General features: G+C 39.5%; 1 protein-coding gene across 1 annotated transcript in view; it reads left to right on the forward strand.

Annotated features, from left to right (window-relative positions):
• LOC138261971 (ATP-dependent translocase ABCB1-like) overlaps positions 1 to 20175 on the forward strand; it is a 519774-nt gene that overhangs the window by 465241 nt on the left and 34358 nt on the right. Inside the window, 1 exon segment of the mRNA XM_069211572.1 lies at positions 1342 to 1539. Coding sequence (XP_069067673.1) covers positions 1342 to 1539 — 198 coding nt within the window.

A 20175-nucleotide genomic window follows, 5' to 3' on the forward strand; every position in this document is an offset into this window, starting at 1 on the left:
TGAGTTTGCCGGCAGTGGGAGCGCTGCGCCCTGTCCCCTCACAGAGGAGCACCTTGTTGAACGGGGTAAGTGTCATCCGCAAGGGGAGGGAGGTTTGGGGGGTGTGCAGAGGTGAATGTGTAAGAGGTAAGGGGAGGGTGTGAGTGAGTGCGTGCGTGCAATTGCGTGTATATTTGTATGTGTATATAGTGTGTGTGCTGTGAGGTACGATTGGGGGTGAGGGTGTGGTTGTGTGAATATGAATGAGGGGGTTGGGGGTTGTGTATGTATGTAGTTGAAGGGAGGGGGTCGGGGAATGGAGAGTGTATGCGTGAGTGTGTGATGTGTATGTATGCGTGTCTGTGGGAGTGAATGTTGTCAGTGCGTCTGTGAGTGGGGGTTTGTCTGTGTATGATTGTGTGCATGTGTGAGGGGGTGTTTTGGGGGTAACCGCCGCGGTCCTAATATAGCGTTCTGCACTGCCGGACCCGCCTAGGTGAGACTGCTAGGGTCATAATGAGGGCCTCAGTGTTGACTCAGGATATGATACTTCTGGCACATTGGCATTCTTGGTGAACCCTTTTACTGTATTTTCAGTGTCTTTCAAGTGCCACCCTATGATTATCAATAATATCTAAGTCCACAATTACCACGAACACCAAATACTGTAGATAAAAGCTATATATCCATTAATAGTCCAGTAGCCAACTACAGGCCAATAAGGTCAGACATGCCAAGGATACCATAAGATCAGCATGCAACACTGTTTGGAAGAAGAAGAATCTTTTCATAAAGTGAAAGAAGTGAGAGGGCAGCAGCATGCAACATCCAATTGCATCCAGTTGCAATCCAGATATAACACTCAAGTACACCCAGTCCAATCAGCAAAAGTCACAACAGATACTTACCTCCGCCCCTGGTCACAGAAACCTTGGTAACAGCTGCTTCTTTTATACACATATTCTTTTTAGTATTATGAAATTGACTTGTAGCTGACTATATGCAACACAAAAATAGATGCTGGCAGCTTTTTTATTTCAAACGACAAAGAATAAGATTTATTTAGTGTTTGACACCCAAATAAACATGGTTTCGAAAATTAAGAGGGAACTATTCATACACAAAGTCCAAAATAATAATGTACAATCATTGTTTCGGTTTCTTCTATTCTTTTACCTCAACAAATCCCAGACTAGTCAGCGCAGCAGTTTCTGTAACAGTTGAATAATGTGACAAATAGATGTATTTTAGTGCATACTGCTGTGCGTCTTTTTCCAAGCTGTACTGGGTAGGACTATTGAATGTGATGCCTTTATAGGTTTACAATTGTTTAACAATATTATCTGGTTAATTTACTCACAGAAGATGTTCGATGGCAATGTGGCATTCAAAAATGTCATGTTTAATTATCCAACTCGACCTGATGTCCAAGTTCTTCAAGGGTTGACTGTAAAAGTAAAGAAAGGACAGACCTTGGCTCTTGTAGGCAGCAGTGGCTGTGGAAAAAGTACTTCTGTTCAACTACTGGAAAGGTTTTACGATCCTCATAGTGGTGAATTGGTAAATATACATATTTCAAAATGTTCAGTTAATTTACATATGTATACATAAATATGAAAATGTGAAGTCAGCATTAAGAAAGTTTGTGTTTAGTTATCAAGATAAAGTGTAATGTACAACAATCCTTTTCAAAATGTAATGCAAAATATACTTGGGTCATGGTGTTTTAAGTGAACAGAAATGGTTGAAATGTCTTTTGATTCAAAAAATTTCTTTGAAAATATATCCTATACCTTACAATGTAACGGTGGTTGAAATAGTTTGGTTTCCAGGGCTATGCTAGTTCCAAGAAAGGCAAAGCAATCCAGAAGTGGTGACTTTCCCACTCCACTGGCTTAGCCTGTTATTCTTCAAAAAGGAACCCCATAAGTGTGTCAGAGCCCATTTCCCATGGCACAGGCCACCTCTTCAGTGCTGTTTGAGGTGTTCCTATTCTGTATATTTGTTGTGTGGCAAAATAGGCTTTGGTTCACAATTTTACCAGGCATTAGTGTCTTGACTACGAAGTCCGCAGGTATGGCCATTTTGTCATGTTGCTTTTGCAGGACATCTTGATTTAATAAACATTTCCAGAACCACCATTGGAAGGTACACTTGCTATTTAATTATTCAAGAGGTGAGAAATCTGCAGATAAAATACATAACAGATGAAAAAAGTTGGTTACCTTTTATAAAACTAATTCTGGTGGATGCTCTACCTACACATTCCTCACCAAACCAGTCCACTTTCCTTTTCTGTGGAGTGGTCTTACAGATGTTAATAAGGTACTAAGTTATTTTTGAACACCGTCATATGGGGTTACATCAACTGACTTGTCTCCACCTCTGAGGGTATTGAAAAAGGATGAGGAACTGACTGCAGCGCACCAGGGTGGTACCTTAGAAGGCTCTATGAAATCAGATCCAGGGTTAAAGATGAGAGTAAGAATGATATGAGGCGCCATGCTTCAGACCACAACTATTTCAAGGTTTCGTATCCAGTCTGGCAAGGATTCAAGAGGTGATTAATCATAGAGTATCCAGTAGAAAGAGCATTACTGAAGGTAAGTAAGGAATTGTATGTACTGTGTTTCCAGTATGTATTCTCTACACTTCCTCACATGAACAGTATAGACAAGAAGAAAAGACATGAGTCAAATATCCTCATACCTTTTTGTCTTCCCAGATTTGGTTCTCAGAACCCAGGCCACATAATGGATATTCTGCTGATGGTCCTGAACACTGCTGAGCGGGTACCATGTTTGGTACAACCATATGACAAATGTTTTCTGTTTTCAAGTCTAAGCTACCAAACAGGTTTTTTGTTTCTCAAAAACATAAATAAAGGCCCTGATGCGCAGGGAGTTTTCTCCTTATGCTTTGGGGTCATTGACGAACCCTCGTATGACATCCACGGAAGGAAAATCTGTTTAAGACAGGGCACACTGAGCCTTGGATGGTGTTCCCAGGCATATAAGTCATTTTAGGGTGGGATAGCCACTATTGTGGCTTGATGGCCTAAGACCTGACAGCTTACTCTAGGCTTGTGCTGTTCATTGTGGTAAACTAACCTTGTTAGGCAGAGCATTGTACGTGAATGTATTGTGTGAATTAAGTGTACTGATAGTTGCCATTAGTCAGTAAAGAATGTTCAGTGCTAATTTTGCTAAGTAGACTTTGACAATTGAACTGGCTCATGGACCAAACAAGTATCTGACTGAATTCTGATCACACCACCTTGGGGGTAATGCTTATACTGACTTGGTTGTACTGAGAACTACAGTTGATTCTGTTTACCACTGATATACCAGCTACCTTTAGGGTTTCTGATTCCCAGTTTCAAAATTTGGGCTTAAATATTATTGACAGTTTGTTTCAGGCTTATATTTGTTTAATTTATGCAATGCTCTCTGTAGGATTTTTGAGCCTTGTACTGTATGGTTATGTGGTAATCTTGTATTAGGCTTAGCATACTCCTGCTACCACACCCAAGTAGAAATAATTGTGTTGTGTCTAAACATTCAACCATACCATTGACACAAATAGAGAAAAGTACGGGTGCGGGTGTGTAACGTTGTTTGAAGGCAGTTTATTGCTTTCCCTGACTGTCATTTGGCTCTGTTTCCCTGAATTTAGTTATATTGTGTTATTTAAAAAATATGGTTCACTGTCCCACTGGGATAGTTTAATCCAGATTCTATTTCTGTCAAAGGTGTCAAATGGGGGAGCACAGTTGGTGAAACACAAATATAATGCAAACCTTTAGGATATGCTTAACCATAGTCCAGTGCCACTAATGCTACTATGTTATCAGTGGTTAAGTAGTGATTTTTTTAAATTCAGTCTGTGGCAGTTGAAGAAAGCATCCAATAATGGAGGTGCTTGTATTCAATCCTCTACATTTATATACTTTAGTCAGAATAACCATGAGGGCCATCAACATGTAGTTGCCAGGATTTTTTAGGAATCAGTTGAAGGGTGGAAGTCCTTCAAGAGGGGAATCCAACTGATTGATAAAGCATATGTTGGAAATGTAGACTTAAAGATAAGTAGGCCCTTTGCCATGTTTATGGTGATTCCTTTGGGGTCCGTGCTCTAGATTTTGAGCTTGCAGTATACTCAACCATACTTTTAGGATCATGAATGTTAATTGAGATCCACTCCAGCGATGCTTTGTCAATGCAAAAACCTACATTGTAGTAGCTCATAAAACTATTCACTAAACTACTATAGGTTTTTTTTTAAAACAGCATTTCATTGCTTTTGATTGAGGTTATTAATCAAGGGCCCTATTTTCTGTGATCTTGGCATTTGGTGGCTCATTTGCAACTTCGATCACTGGGTCTCCCTGTCCTCTTTTTTTTTTTTTTTTAAGAACAAATTGCTCTTTTATTAGTTTTTCTTAACTAACAGGTCCTCACGTGGCTCTAGTCACATTTTGTTTGTTTATTGTTCGAGGTATGCCTTAAGTGTTTTTGCTTCTTCAGCACAAGATGAAGCCAGTGCTGTCAGCTGATAAATATCTAGTCTAGTTCCAGTGGGCAACAGTGATTGGGAGGGTGGTCAACAGCCTTTGCTAAACTTTCATAATAATTATCTATGGATTATATCAACTATCTCAAATGACGACATACCTCAACTAAATGACGATTTGCTGTGTTTGACGGGTGTTCCAACAAAATATATTTGAAAAAATATTGTTATACACAAATATCTTGTCTTAGATATCTTGATGTCAAAAGTATTGTGCCTCAGAATATGGTGGGTAAGACTATAAGTTTAAAAAAATATCATGTAGTATATCATTGTAATGTCTGTCGAGTTTGTAAGTGTTTTTATGGGGCTTTTTTTGTTTTAATGTATTGTATTCCTTTTTAAATTCATTGTACTTTTTGGTGTAATTTTAGTAGCATGAGGTTGAGTTTATAGGCGAACAGTGTAGGGAGTAATTTAACATTTAGAATCTTACAGTTTGGTTTAAATTGTGTTTAATTTTTATATATTTATATAATAAAATGTTATAATTAACTCATATCGTTTTTTTAAAAAACCTTTATTTTTGCAATTTTCACTTAGACCATTACAGTCTAAAGCCATGACAAAACATAAAACAATTATACAGTGTCAATGCATGGTTTCCTGTTACATAATGAGGGTGGGAGTTAAGAGCTCCGATCCATCAGGAGAGAGCCACAACAGTCATGTTCAACCAGGCCTCCACAGCATGCCACCCACCAATTTTGTTGCACAATAATTCCAAAGACCAAGTTTTCAAGCTGACGCATTGATCCCGATGGACTAAAGGAGTCCCAGACTCATCTGGTCATCACAATATTATACCAACAACTATATTTGCCCTTCTACACCTCCTCATTTGCAAGGGGCTCTGTGCAAAGGTCGTCACTGTCTGCGAATCGTTCAAGCAACAGACTTCAGGTTAAGATCTCGACAGCTGCACCATCATCCGTGTGCATGACCCGCATTTACTGTTCCTCTGGCACTGCATCAAATCTGTGACCCAGTGGCTCAGTTGTGGGCTCCTGGTCCCCATCCAACAAATGGCTACCCTGCTCTTTGCCAGCAACAGGGCCAGCTGGGCCAGTATGTAGGGGATCTTCCAATCCTTGGGCCTAAGTATCACTCCCAACAAGCAAGCACTGTTGTCAGTGCGACTTTTAGCTTTGTGGCAGCTATTACTCTGGGAATAACCTCTTTCCAGTAATCCTGAACATCAGCACATCCCCGCAATTAACTTATATAGTTGTTTGTTTTTTAATTATGTAAACTTCAAATTCTATACGTATTTCTTTTAATTGTTTTCATTTTGTTTAATATTCTTACATTGTGTAGAAGCTCTAATCTTTTTTGTTTTTTAATTTGATCAAAAATTCTTTGATAATATAAAATATGCTTATATTATTTTAAATAAGGGCATTATTTTGAATTAAGGTATTTTAGTTAAGTTTTACATTGGAAAGTTTAAATTCATGTTAATGAATATACTTTTAAAAAGTTTTTTTTAAATATATTTGTTTATTTTTTATAAGTTATATAGTTATTACATTCATATGCTGCAGCTCATTCAGAATTCAGCCGCCTGACTGGTGCTCGGGCTATCTAAGTTTATATCCACCAAGGAGGGCATGAGGGAACTGCAGTGGCTACCCATCAGGAAGCGTATAATTTTTAAAGCACTCTGCTTGAGCCATAAAGCCCTCCATACTCAGGGTTCAGGATATTTACAAGCAGGGATCAATTGGTACACTCCCAGTAGCCCATTAAAATCATCAGATCTCAGGTTGGCACGGACTCTGAGGAGTAAAAGGGCGAATTGTGGAGACAGGACCTTCTCAGTGGCAGCTGTTCAGTTATGGAACTTGCTACCAGTCAAAATTAGGGGTTGTTTTCACTGTAGTCCTTTGAATCGCATCAGCCTCTCTTACCTGTCTAGCGCTTCGATACCTCTGGTTTGAATGCACTCTATAGTAACATAAAATACAAATACAAATATTTATTTTAAAATATTGTATTCGTTTTTTCAACTAATTCTTGTATTTTGTGTGGGTTTTATGGGGATAACTAAAATATATTTCTGTACTACATTATTTTTTGTGTAATGCGTAGTATAAATTTGTGGTATTAGTTATTTTTTTCATTTAAAAGTATATCATTTTACTTCATATTTTTAAGGTTGGAGTGGGAAGGGTAAATTTGAACGCTCAAAGACTAACATTTTCCAGAATGTGGTTACGTTTGGAAAGGGAATAGTAAATCTGAACTCTGTAAAGTTCAGCACATTCCCCACTGTGATTAAGGGCCTGATTTAGAGTTTAGCAGATGGGGTTACTCTGTCACAAACATGACAGATATCCCGTCTGCCGTATTACGAGTCCATTATATCCCATGGACATTGTAATATAGCAGACGGGATATCCCTCACATTTGTGATGGAGTTACCTGTCAGCCAAACCTTAAATCAGGCCATAAGTGTACCCCAACCAAAGTCCAACACTTCCCCTAAGGTAGTTAATAATGCAGAATAATTAATATTGTAGTTGCAAATTGTATAGTTGTAGTATGCATTTTATTTGTATGTATAAAAAGTTTTTAAACATGTACAGTAAAGTTTTTATTATTTTACAAACATTAATAAATGAAATACTTCTTAACATTCATTTCTGTAGGAAGAAAATGTTTTTTGTATTTCAATATTTCAACCTAGTTTGTCTTAGCTTCTTTGATTGTGTACCCTTTCTTCATCATTTTGGTATGTTCTTGAAGGTTGAGGCTACAGTTCAATATTGCCTGTCTCCAGATCAGGGAAGCCTTTTTTAAACTTAGTTTATAAGGGTTTACCGGTGGGAGAGGTGCTTGGATTTAGTTAGGCTAGTCTTTGTAATTGGATGTTGTGTAAGTGTTTTTAGTGTAGTATGTTTTAGTTTACAGCATCACAGTAGACTTTATTTTTAAATTAAATGTTAATTGTTTTGTATATGTGTGTTCTATGCTTTTTTTTTTTTTTTTTTACTGTTCCTTGGTTTGCAGTAGGGTTGTAGGTGTTTATTGGGTAGGTTTATATGATTTATCATTTAAAGATTATTTTCAGACATCAGACTTCATTTTTAACGTGGATGCATTTTATGTTTTTCATGAAAAAAGTCTTAGGGCCTGATTACGACCTTTGCGGAGGGAATTACTCCATCACAAACGTGATGGATATCCCGCGAGCCATATTACAAAGTCCATTATATCCTACGGAACTTGTTATATGGCGGATGGGATATCCATCACATTTGTGGCAGACTAATCCCCTCCACGAAGGTCGTAATCAGGCTCTTAGACCCTGGTTACGACTTTGACGGTCGGACCGGCCAACCCCCAAAGCCACTGGGAGGAGGCTGCCGTTCAGCCCGGCAGAAACAGTGCCACAGCATTGGTCGCACAACAGCACCTTCGGAGCAGACAGTGCACATTCTGAGGATGCTGGTAGGGGGCCATGGGCAGTGCAGATCCCCCCCTGTACCCCCCAACTCTTGCTTTCCACCAGCCTTCCATGGCAGTTAAACCACCATGGAAAGGCTGGCTAAAAGTGGACTTGTGATCAGCATGGCGGCATGGGCACCGCCTTGGCTGACCACAACTGCAACCACCACCACCCTGTTGGGATCCGTGATCCCGCGGTGGCGGTGGTCCGACCACCAGGGTTGGAGTCTGCTGATCAGACTGCCAGGAATGCAGCAAAACCACCAAGCTCGTAATAAGGCCCTTAGTTACATTTTTTACCATTTTTTCCACTTTTTGTCGGTTTCCCAGGAGTATTTTTTTTATTCGAGGGCATGTGTAGCTGTAGATACACATGCTGTGCATAAGTCTGCCATCAAGTGTTGGGCTCGGAGTGTTACAAGTTGTTTTTCTTCAAGAAGCTTTTCGAGTCACGAGATCGAGTGACTCCTCCTCTCGGTGATAGTACTCATGGACATTTAGTCCTTTGTTAGATTGTTTTCTTTCCGCTGTCGAGTTCGGACGTGTTTCCTCTTTCTCCGGAGATCTCAGTTCGGTAATTCAGAACGTATTCTACCTTTTCTGTATTATCATCGGTATTGTTTTCGATCGTTTTTCCGTCTATACTCAATCCGATTTAGATCGTCGGGTCGAATTTCTAACCCTTACAAGGGCACCACCCTTTTAGGGCCTACTTCAATGTAGGTCTAATGGAATGATTTCGATTCTGCCCTCGGTGACACACCAAATTTCCATAAACCGATCAACATTCTTTGTGTAATCGTTGTCTATCTCCAGATCATCGAGAAGAGAATTGTGACGCCGGCAGATCGTTTTGATCCAAAAAGACTCTACAGGACCATAGAGCTCGTCGTCGCGAAAAGGCATCGAAATCCACACCGGATATCTTAGGTGAGGAAGATGCTAAAGAAGAAGTTCAGCAAGGGCATGTCTTTTACACCCAAGAATCAGACTCCGATCAACACTCTGATGACGATAGCCACTACGTGCTTACGGCCAAGTACATGAGTACAACTGCCCCATCGCACCACACAAAAATACTTAAAAAGACTCCAGCACTAGTCATCATTCCTCCACTGCATTCGGGCCATAGTCAAATTCGAAAAGAAAGTCTGAATGACCAACCTTCGAGTTTGGTACTGAGATTCAAAACTAAAGTGCATTCAGCATCAAGCAAACAGACTCCTACACCAGTCTCAGAATCAAGCTGAAAATCAGAAAGCACATCTTTGGAGCCAAAAAAATCAACACCGCCTTCGGATCCGATGCATTCGGTCTGAACAAAACACAAACTTTCGGAGCCAAAAGAAACAGGTACTATACAAACTACTTCTACCCATGAATCCATGGACATACAACCTATTTTAGAGGTGATGGACGCTAAACAGAGAAAAATACATTCAGAAGGACACAAGAAGAAGAATTGCCTCACTTCCAATGTCCCTTAAAGGAAATTAATTTTTAAAGACACTTCAAAAGATGTACCTCCATCAAAGAAGGGCTTCAAAGACAAACAACAGGCAGAGGCTATAAAGCATAAACAGCCTTTACCACCACATTCTCCTGTTATTCCTTCCACACCACCACCATCACACACATATGAAGCACAGTTATCACCACATACATTTAGGATATAGATACGTGGGATACAAATGACTCTGATCCCATTCTACCAAATGACCCACATCTATTTCCTGCTAGACCCTCACCACCAGAAGACACTACTGCATACAATCAAGTAGTGGCTAGAGCTGCAGCATATCATAATGTGCAAATGCATATGGATCATATAGAGCAAGATTTCCTTTTTGACACACTAGTGTCTACACATAAACAATACGAATGTCTTCCCATTCTTCCAGGAATTCTCAGACATGCTTTTGATATTTTTAAAGAGCCTGTTAAAGGTAGAGTTATCATTCCTAGAGTGGATAAAAAATATGAACAGCACCCTCAGACCCAGTGTTTATAATAACCCAATTACCTCCTGATTCAATTGTAGTTGGTGCAGCAAAGAAAAGGGCTGACAGTCAGTCCACACCAGATGCCCCTCCTCCAGATAAAGAAAGTAGGAAAATAGATGTAGCTGGGAAAAGAGTAGCTTCACAGGCTGTAAACCATTGGAGGTTAGCCAATTCACAAGCTCTTTTGACTAGATATGATAAGGCACACTGGGATGAAATGGAAGACCTATTACAATACCTCCCTCCAGAACACCAAAAAAAGGGGACAACAAATAGTGAATGAAGGGCAAGCAATATCTAATAACACTATTAGATCTGCTATTGATGCAGCTGACAGCAGCTAGATCAATTAACACTAGTGTGATTATAAGAAGACATGTCTGATTAAGATGTTCAGGTTTCAAACCTGAAATGCAACAGGCTGTACTAAACATGCTTTTTGATAAACAACATTTATTTGGCCCTGAGGTGGACACAACCTTAGACAAACTTAAAAAAGATTTGGAAACAGCTAAAGCCATGGGGGCGTTTTATACTACACCCACTAGAGGCACTTTTCGTAGACCACAATTTAGAGGAGGTTTCAAACCATCAGCTACGGAAACAGCAACCTCTCAACAAAAACAATCCTCACAATTTGATCATTTAGAGTCTCCTATAGAGGATCCAACAATAGAGGAAGAGGTAAACCTTCCACTTCCAGAGGTTCCTCACAATCAAATAAACATTAACTTTCTCACCATCCCCACAGAGCAAACATCTCCTGTGGGAGGAAGACTGGTAAATTTCTATCCACAATGGCACAACATCACTACAGATCAGTGGCTTCTATCAATTATCCAGCACGGCTATTGCCTAGAACTCATTTCCACTCCACCAAACACTCCACCTCGTTCAGGAGCATCTCATTCTAGTAAAACAAGAAGAACAATCACTACTGCTCAAAAGAGCCATAGAGATAGTACCTACATCCCAACAGGGGTCAGGAGTATATTCACTATACTTCCTCTCACCAAAAAAGGATGGGTACTCTCAGACCAATCCTAGATCTCAGGCCCCTCAGTCTATACATACTTTCAGAACACTTTCATATGGTCACTCTACAAGATGTCATTCACCTATTACAAAAACAGTACTACATGACAGTATTAGATCTCAAGGATGCTTACTTTCACATTCCAGTACATCCAGCACATCACAAATATCTAAGCTTTGTAATAGCAGGAATGCATTACCAATTAAAACTACTACTCTTTGGAGTAACAACAGCACCAAGGGTATTCACCAAATGTCCAGCAGTGGTTTCAGCATTCCTCAGAAGACAACACATACATGTCCTTCTGTATCTGGACGACTGGCTCATAAAAGCCAGTACAATTCATACAGCACACACAGTATACATTGGACACTCTACACAACCTAGGATTTACAGTCAATTATCAAAAATCTCACCTGCAGCCAGTACAAATTCAACAGTATCTGGGAGCAATTCTGAACACTCAATCAGCATTAGCATACCCTAACCCAATGAGAATTGAAGCTTTTCAAGATCTCGTATCTCAACTGCAATACAAAGTGAAGTTGATCATGAACCTATTGGGTATAATGGCATCATGCACAGCAATAGTTCCCAGTGCACGCCTAAACATGAGACAACTACAGCAGTGTCTTTCGCAACAATGGTCTCAGGCACTGGGTCATATTCAAGATCTAGTGTTGTTGGACTGCCAGACGTATCACTCTCTCTAATGGTGGAATCACACCAACCTATTAAAAGGGCGGCACTTTCAGAACCCTGTGCCACAAACCATAATCATAACAGATGCATCAGCGATAGGTTGGGGAGCTCATCTCAACAACCTCACTATACAGGGACAATGGGACTCAATCCAACAGACTTATCAAATAAATCACTTGGAAATACAAGCAGTATTCCTGGCTCTCAAAGCGTTTCTCACACAAATCACACATAAAATAGTGCTGATAAGAACAGACAATATGACCACAATGTACTGTTTGCAAAAACACGGGGGACACATTCCTCTCAATTGTCCCTTTTAGCGCACACAATTTGGAAATAGGCAATTCACAATCAAGTTCAATTAGTGACAGAGTATATCCCAGGGATACACAATCAACTAGCGGACCTCTTAAGCAGGACGCAGCAACAAGTACATGAATGGGAGATTCACCCACAGGTGATTCAAAAATACTTCCAAGTGTGGGGAACCCCAGAAATAGACCTTTTCGCCACAAGAGAAAACACAAAATGCCAAAACGTCGCATCCACGTACCCCCACCCTCAATCCAAGGGCAATGCTCTATGAATCAGTTGGTCAGAGATATTTGCTTACCCTTTTTCACCTCTCCCACTAATTCCATTTCTGATCAAAAAGATGAAACAAACCTCCCTCACTATAATACTCATAGCTCCTATGTGGGCACATCAACATTGGTACACAGCACTGTTGGATCTGTCTGTAGTACCACATCAAAAGCTACCAAACAGGCCAGATCTGTTTACTCTTAGGAGAGGTCAAATCACACATCCAAATCCCAGCATACTCAACCTGGCGATATGGCGTCTGAAGGCATAGAATTTGTCTACTTACAACTTCCATCTGAGTGTATGGATATTCCAAAAGAAGCACGCAAAGCCACAACTAGACAGTGTTATACATCCAAATGGAAGCATTTGTCTGCTATTGGCAACCTAAAAACATAGACCCACTTGAAGCTTCACTTCAGGATATTGTTAGCTTTTTGCTACATTTACAAAAAAGCAAACCTTGCATACTCCTCTATTAGGATACATTTAACAGCAATGGTTGCTTACCTCCAAAACAGACAACATACTTCCCTATTTAGGATTCCTGTTATAAAAGCCTTTATGGAAGGTCTTAAAAGAGTTATTCCACCTAGAGCACCACCAGCTCCTGTATGGCATCTTAAGATTATACTTACAAGATTAATGGGACCACCATTTGAACCCATGCATTCTTGCCCTCTTCAGTTTTTATCATGGAAGGCTGCCTTTTTAGTAGCAATTACTTCTTTAAGAAGGGGTAGTGAAATCCAAGCATTCACTTTAGAAGAACCTTTCTTTCAAATTCACAAAAACAAATTAGTTCTTAGGACAAATCCAAAATTCCTACCAAAAGAAGTTTCACCTTTTCATATCAACCAGTCAGTGGAAATTGCCAGCCTTCTTTCCACAGCCAAATTCAGTTGCTGAAACAGCTCTTAACACCCTAGATGTTAAAAGAGCTCTCATATATATATTATATAGACAGAACAAAAGATTTCAGAAAATTCAAACAACTCTTTGTGGCTTTTCAACAGCCTCACAAAGGGAATCCTATTTTTAAAAAAAACTGGGATAGCACATTGAATAGTTAAATGTCTAGCTACCAGTAACTTCAAAAGTTAATTCCACTAGGAATAAAGGGGCCTCAATTGCATTCTTAGGCAATATACTAATGGCAGACATACATAAAGCAGCCACATGATCTACACCACACACATTTACTAAACACTACTATGTGGATGTATTATCTCACCAACAAGCAAATGTTGGACAGGCAGTGCTTAAAACACTATTTCAATCTACCACAACTCATACAGGCTAGCCACCACTTATTTCTTAGGAGGGACTGCTTTTCGGTCTATGCACAGCATGTGTATCAACAGCTAAACATGCCATTGCACGGGAAATGTTACTTGTCCAGCGGACATCTTTTCGTGGCATGTAGTGCTGTAGATCCTCATGCACCCTCCCTCCACCCTGGAAGCCTGTGGCCATTGTAGTATTACTATATTGTAAATACGTATCTACATTGCATGGGCATCTCGTTTCTTTACTATACATGTATATATATACACTTGTACACTCTTTACTTCACCAACCTGGGGGAAAACAATCTAACAAAGGACTTGATGCCCATGTGCATTATCACCGAGAGGAGTCACCCGATCTTGTGACTCGAAAAGCTTCTTTGAAGAAAAACAACTTGATGGTGGACTTATGCACAGCATGTGAATCTGCAGCACTGCATGCCACGAACAGATGTCTACTGGGTAAGTAACATTTTCCTTCTTTAACTTTTCAGGGTTCGGATGGTTTCCTTTGATTATTGTATATTTTATTTTACTCTAGTTTATTTTCACACGTTTTGACTGTTTTTTAAAATATATTTTAAATTATGTTATTACATATGTGTTTTGTTTTTAAAATAAGGGTTCTTGCTATTGAGTCAAGATATGGCAGATCTAGGTTGTTAGTAAAGACGTCTGCTTTTAATGCTAGGAGTTCATGCATTTGTTAAGTTTGTTTGGATTCCCTTGGTTTAAGTTGTGCTAGGGATTGTTCCATTCTTGACTCTTGGTTTCTTTGTTCTTTTTTAAGTATTTGTTGGAATTGTTATTGTGTAGCATGGCTTCTTTCAAGGGTTTTTTGGAAGGATTTGTACCACTTTTCAAGTGTGTTCTTTTTTTTTGCTTCTTGAGATATAGAACGTGATACCTGGGTTGCATCTGTGGCCTGACTGGTGCAGGTGAACAGCACATGTATCCTCAATGAAATCCATCACTGAAGCAAGTTTGATTTCATGTTGTTGGCAATAATGGGATTCAAGTACAGAGTTGAATGCTAGAGCTATTAGCTTCTTTATTTTCTTTGTGTACAAAGTTAATTACTTATTCTGTGCTGGTGTATTTTAACAGGGCCCACCTTATGTTCTGGTTCAGGTAGTGGTAGCACCCCGAATTGCAGTGTGTGAGTAAATGTTAAATATAGTCACAATAAATGCCTGTTTAAAATCTATGATGGTTATTTGTGGGTTGCAGTTCTTAGCTCATTATTTATATGTGTTAGAATTTCATTGTAAGTTGCACTTATGCCAATGGAATGTTTGTATTTTGATACTGATCATGAATTATGTACATTGGACTAAATAGTGGAGGACACGATTTCAAAGTGACATCCATTATCCATGTATTACATTAAGTTAAGGTTAGTAAATTGCAATTGGTAGCATAAATTATTATTTTTTAGTGTTGTTGTGGTTGTCATATGGTAAAAAATATTTTTTATGTGTGATTAGTAGGTGTTGAGGGTGTGGCTATATCATTCACATTTTTAGGTCCTACTGGTGTTTCTCTGGTTGTTGTACATGTTCATGCAATTAATCCTTCTTACGGTTTGTATGTCAGGAAGTTGACCTGTTGCAGGTTCCGGAACGTTTGGTGTAATATTTGTAAGTATCTTTCCTCTTGCCTCTTGTGAGCTTGTACAGGCCTCTCTTAGGCCCCATAAAATATTTCTGACTTTTATTTCAGTAATATTAGGAAGAATGGTTATGTTCCCGAACACTTTCAAGTATTTGATTTGCAGTTGTAGCCCTGTCGTAACATATGTTTGAATAATATTTGGTGTATTTCCAGTATGTTGTCTCACTGCTTGTACTCTCTTGTTATAAGTGTATCCTTTATAATTTAAAGACAGCTTTTTTTATGGGTTTGATGTTTCTGGCTTTAAGGGCCTCATTACGGGTTCGGTGGACTGGATAACCCATCTGCCGAACTCCTGATGGGGAGGTTGTCACCATGCGGGCTACTTCTCCGCCGGGCCCATTATGACTTTCCCACTGGGCTGCACAGTAGACAGTGAGCATTGCGAGGGTGCTAGGCAGGGGGCCCCCTGCACTGCCCACGCCAAGTGCATGGGCAGTACAGAGACCCCACCTGTGGCCCCCTGCACCTGTTCTCTGCCAAGGCTTTCTGATTCCGACTTCTGCTACCGACCACCCCTCGGAAACACCAATCCTGGCAGAGACGGCGGTACCCTAGTGGTCTGACCACCAGGGTCGTAATTTGGCTGTCGGACCGCCACAGCAGCAGCGGTCCTGACCGCCACCGAAGGGCTGGCGTTCCCAAGACCGCCAGCCTCATAATCAAGCCCTTATCTGTATAAATTAGATTATAGAAATATACATCAATTGAAAAAAACAATCTGAGATGTGATATTAATTGCAACATTTTTAGATCGAAAGTGCATTTTTTAACTTACTTTCTTGATCTTTGTCTTTTCTTTGATTTGGATGTAGAATTTAGATTTGCAGGTCTATTTTGAGCTTCTCTTAGCTCAGTATACTTTGTTGCAGTCTATTAAAAGGAAACATTTGTTGTGTTGATTTATTTTTTATCTAAAATTCAATTGAAGGTATGTTTGTTTTCTTATACTCTTTTAGTTTGTTAAAACATCAGTTTTAGTCCTGTGCTTTATTTACTACACTTATTTTTGAGGTAGTCTTTTTTTACTTTCAAGGAATTCTGTGGCTGAATCTTTGTTTTATTTTCCTATTAGCTGCTTTCCTTCTTGTAGAAGATGCACTTGTAATTTAGAAAATAAACATAGGGCATAGTATTAATTATTTGTTATCTTAAAATACTTTTAGTTATTTATTAATTTTGATTGATTATCAGATTTACTTTGGAGTATATAGTGGTTTGTTGAAGTTTTACAGTCTTCTTTTGTAAAATTGCCATCTTGCAAAGTGACAGTGTCTTGCTGTGATTCCTTTTTAGAAAGCATTTTATTATGCATCTAGGTGGCCTTTTTATACTTTTATTTTAAGTGAAAAGTGTTTTTATTTGTTAACTGTTTTTAAGATTAATTTAGTTAGTTGGAGACCAAAGGATTTAATTTCCTCATGAAACCCCATTTCCTGCAGACACTGTCAACTCTGCAAAATATAAGATGTAAACTTGTTAACATTAGTGAGGCACTTGTTGTTAGTGAATGATTCATTGGAACATATCAGCTTTGTTAAGTTAAAGCTGTGTCCTGGCAAACATTACAAAAGCATTGTAATGCCTTTACAAAACCCCACTTTGCATGAAAGCCATTGATCTGTAGCTTTGTCCATACCTAGAGGCATATTATCACAGGATGAGGGCATATATATATTTATATATGAAGTCTACAGTAACATGGTTTGACTCCTGAAAAGGTGTGGTTAGACAAAAAGATGAGGTTCTAGATATTTTATGGTAAGACACGTTTTTCAGAGCGCCAGAAAATATCTGTATACTGCAGATATGTTCTATTCTAAAGCCCTTAACCTGTTCCTTAAAAGTCCTTGATTTTGCTTTGTAGTTGAGTATTAAAAGTTTAGAACTTCAAGCAAACTACATAGCACTGGTCACTGTTTGACATTTCAGTTGTGGTTTAAGTAAGTAGCTGGCAAATGAGCTTCACTGACGCTTGAGAGAATTCAGCAAGTTAATGAATCATACTATGATTACCTGCAAACCTAACTACACTTTAAAATGTATGTCCTTATATCCTTAACAGCATTGATGAGTCTGTGAGCTTCAGAACTTGTCATCTGATCTACCAAACATTGTTTTCACAATAGGAAACATCGTCTTTAGTCTGCGTTGAATATTTCAATGTTTTTGTATCTTGCTTATCAAGATTATAAGTGACCCTAATCTTGTGAAAACATATACTAATCTTATTTTTGACATCTGTAACAGGATTTCACGCTTCTTTGATGGAGAGGCAGCAGAATTAGTTCTGGAAACATGCACTGTTAACACTGAACATTTCTCGTATCTTGAGCGTGTATATTTTGAATGCATGTGCTCGAATTGAGTTATGCAAATACTTCAAATGTGCTTGGATACCATGGAAAAACTTTAAATGTATGCTTGGGTACCAACTAAGAGTATAGTAATGTCTTCAGTGATATCATTTACAATGTCATGAGTGAAGTTATTTATGAAGTCATTAGCTGTGCATGAGTGAGATGTGAGTTATGATTAGCTTACCTAACCATAATTGGCAAATATTAGTGGTTTTTACTAGGTACGGGCGTATATTCCATTCCGCCTGCAGAATCTGCAGAATTTTGACAACTATGCATTACTCTTGTAACACAGAGTTCTGGCCAAATTCTGACACATGGTGGAATTGTTTCTCGCGTGACTCCAGTACGGTAGTTGGAGAGCGAAATTTGCAGTTCCCTAGCACGATTTCCTGTCGCTAGGTGGACATCTGGTGAGGTTTTTCTAACGTGGGCGGCCGTGACGTTATGTGGTCAGAAGGCAGCTGCTTAGGTAGGAAATCTACTCGAGCTGTAGCAAAATGAACTTGAGTAGCAGTGCCCTCTGGTGCACCACATGGTGTTGGTCGTGCTGGTTTTTCAGCACGGAACACGTTACCGGCACTAAATCACAGCGTAGCATTCCTGTTTCTGCCCATGTTTTTATGTAAGTCAGCGGAATTTCACAGAGGCAAATTCTGTTCGTTTCACCCACCCTTGGTTTTCAGAATGTGTTTTGTTCCCATAACATCACTGTTTTTTCCATTGAATTGCAAGGGTTTGTTTAAACCAACATCAAGGTGTTATAAACCAAGCTAACCATAACTTCCCTTATGTTCTGGTTTTTCAGGGATTCTTTGTGCTTTCTGATAATATACCACATACAGCAGTTGGGTCTAGGGCCCGGCATCAAACTTGCTATAGCTGCCAGACCATGTGACCTACCTGCCTCAGATTTACAACTCTCTTTGGCCATGCACAGTATGAGTTGATCTCAAGGCTTGCCAGGGTTCACGGACTTCATAAGCCACAAACCCAGCCTCACAACACATGAAACCCTGCATCAAAATTGTTCTTTCTTTTTTTCATTTTGACCTAAGGGGGGTTATCGTTGGGCCTCTATGATTTTTTCAGTCTGTTTTTTATTTTAGGACTCGAGTACAGAGTACCCAGTCCCTCATTATTTTTCTAAGGTTGTAGACAGCAAATAAGAGAACTTCAGTTCTGTGGACCCACGTTTGGAACGCTGACCCAAAGAAAAGCTCACTCTTCCAGTTAGTTTTTAATACATTTTTTAATTAGGTAGTAGACATTCTTCAAACCTGTGTTTGAGGACTCTTCGGGGAGTAACTGTCCAGATATCTCTATCCCTTAAGATCTTTCAAGGCTACTGAAAAACGTTTTCAAACACTTGATTCGTCAGAAACTACTGAAATGATTTACACGTAGCCAAGCACAGATATTTCCTTGAGTAAAATTGTACCTTTTGTTACAAGTCAAGAAATATCTTTTCAGTGGACGTTTTAACCTAAGAAAGACTACACATGTGCTATTTCTGCCTCTGTATCATCAGTCTGATACTTAAGTAACTGTGAAAATGGTCTGATATTGTAATTCAGGGGTTCTAATGACATCATAAAATATGAGGCTGATAATGGTTTGAAATGTCACCAGAACTATAGATTGCAGTGTAGGGCCATATTACATGTTTATTTTGTAGCAGTTAGCTTGAAAGACTATTTTCTTCCAAGTGCATCGGCTCTTATTAGAATTTAAGGATTTACCTTTACTTTTCATGGATAGTGAAAAATGGTCCAAGGACTCATTTTTACAGTAATTTAAAATCTTAATAGTCAAGTCAAATTTTATATTATTAATTGGAAGTTGTAATTTTAGAAAGTTGTCATTTTCCTATCTAAAATCAAAAGTCTTACCTGCCAGTGTTCAGCTGTCACCTGACCCCTGATAGCGTCCCTGTGGTGATGTGTATTGCTCCCAGACAGTGGACAAAGGGCTATGGGTCTAGGGAGAGGAACCTCTCCCTTGACAGGATGGCCTGGGTGCTGTGCCCAGCTCCTTCCAGAGCTTCAGAGGATGCCTGTCTTGTTACTGGGAGATCAAGCTCACACGTAGACCTGCCTCCCACTTGCCTATCTAATCAGGCTGGTATAAACCCAGTAAAAGGGAAATAACTCACTTGATCTGGTCTGGGGGTTGGGCAAAGGCTTGCCATGCACCCACAGGCTGGCACTTGGCATACAAATTGATCCCACAAACCTCCCCTCAGACCACTGCTGGACCTGTGAAGAATCAGAAGGGCTGTCTGGCTGTATGTAGAATTCGAAGGAATACTGGATCTACTTGACTTGAACCCAAGACCCCAGAAGTGATTCCAAAGGTCAGTCGGTGGTTCTCTTATTTGAGCAACCAGAACTGACAAGCTTCCAGAAACCTCTCTCCCTGCAACTGTCTAGCTGACCAGTTGCACCTGGAGATGTCCGGGATCCTGCTGCTGGCGACTGAGTACTAAGTGGTTGCCTCAGTTGTGCCTCCCAGGTCCTTGT

This window comes from Pleurodeles waltl, chromosome 10 (assembly GCF_031143425.1).
Source record: "Pleurodeles waltl isolate 20211129_DDA chromosome 10, aPleWal1.hap1.20221129, whole genome shotgun sequence".
NCBI lineage: Eukaryota > Metazoa > Chordata > Amphibia > Caudata > Salamandridae > Pleurodeles > Pleurodeles waltl.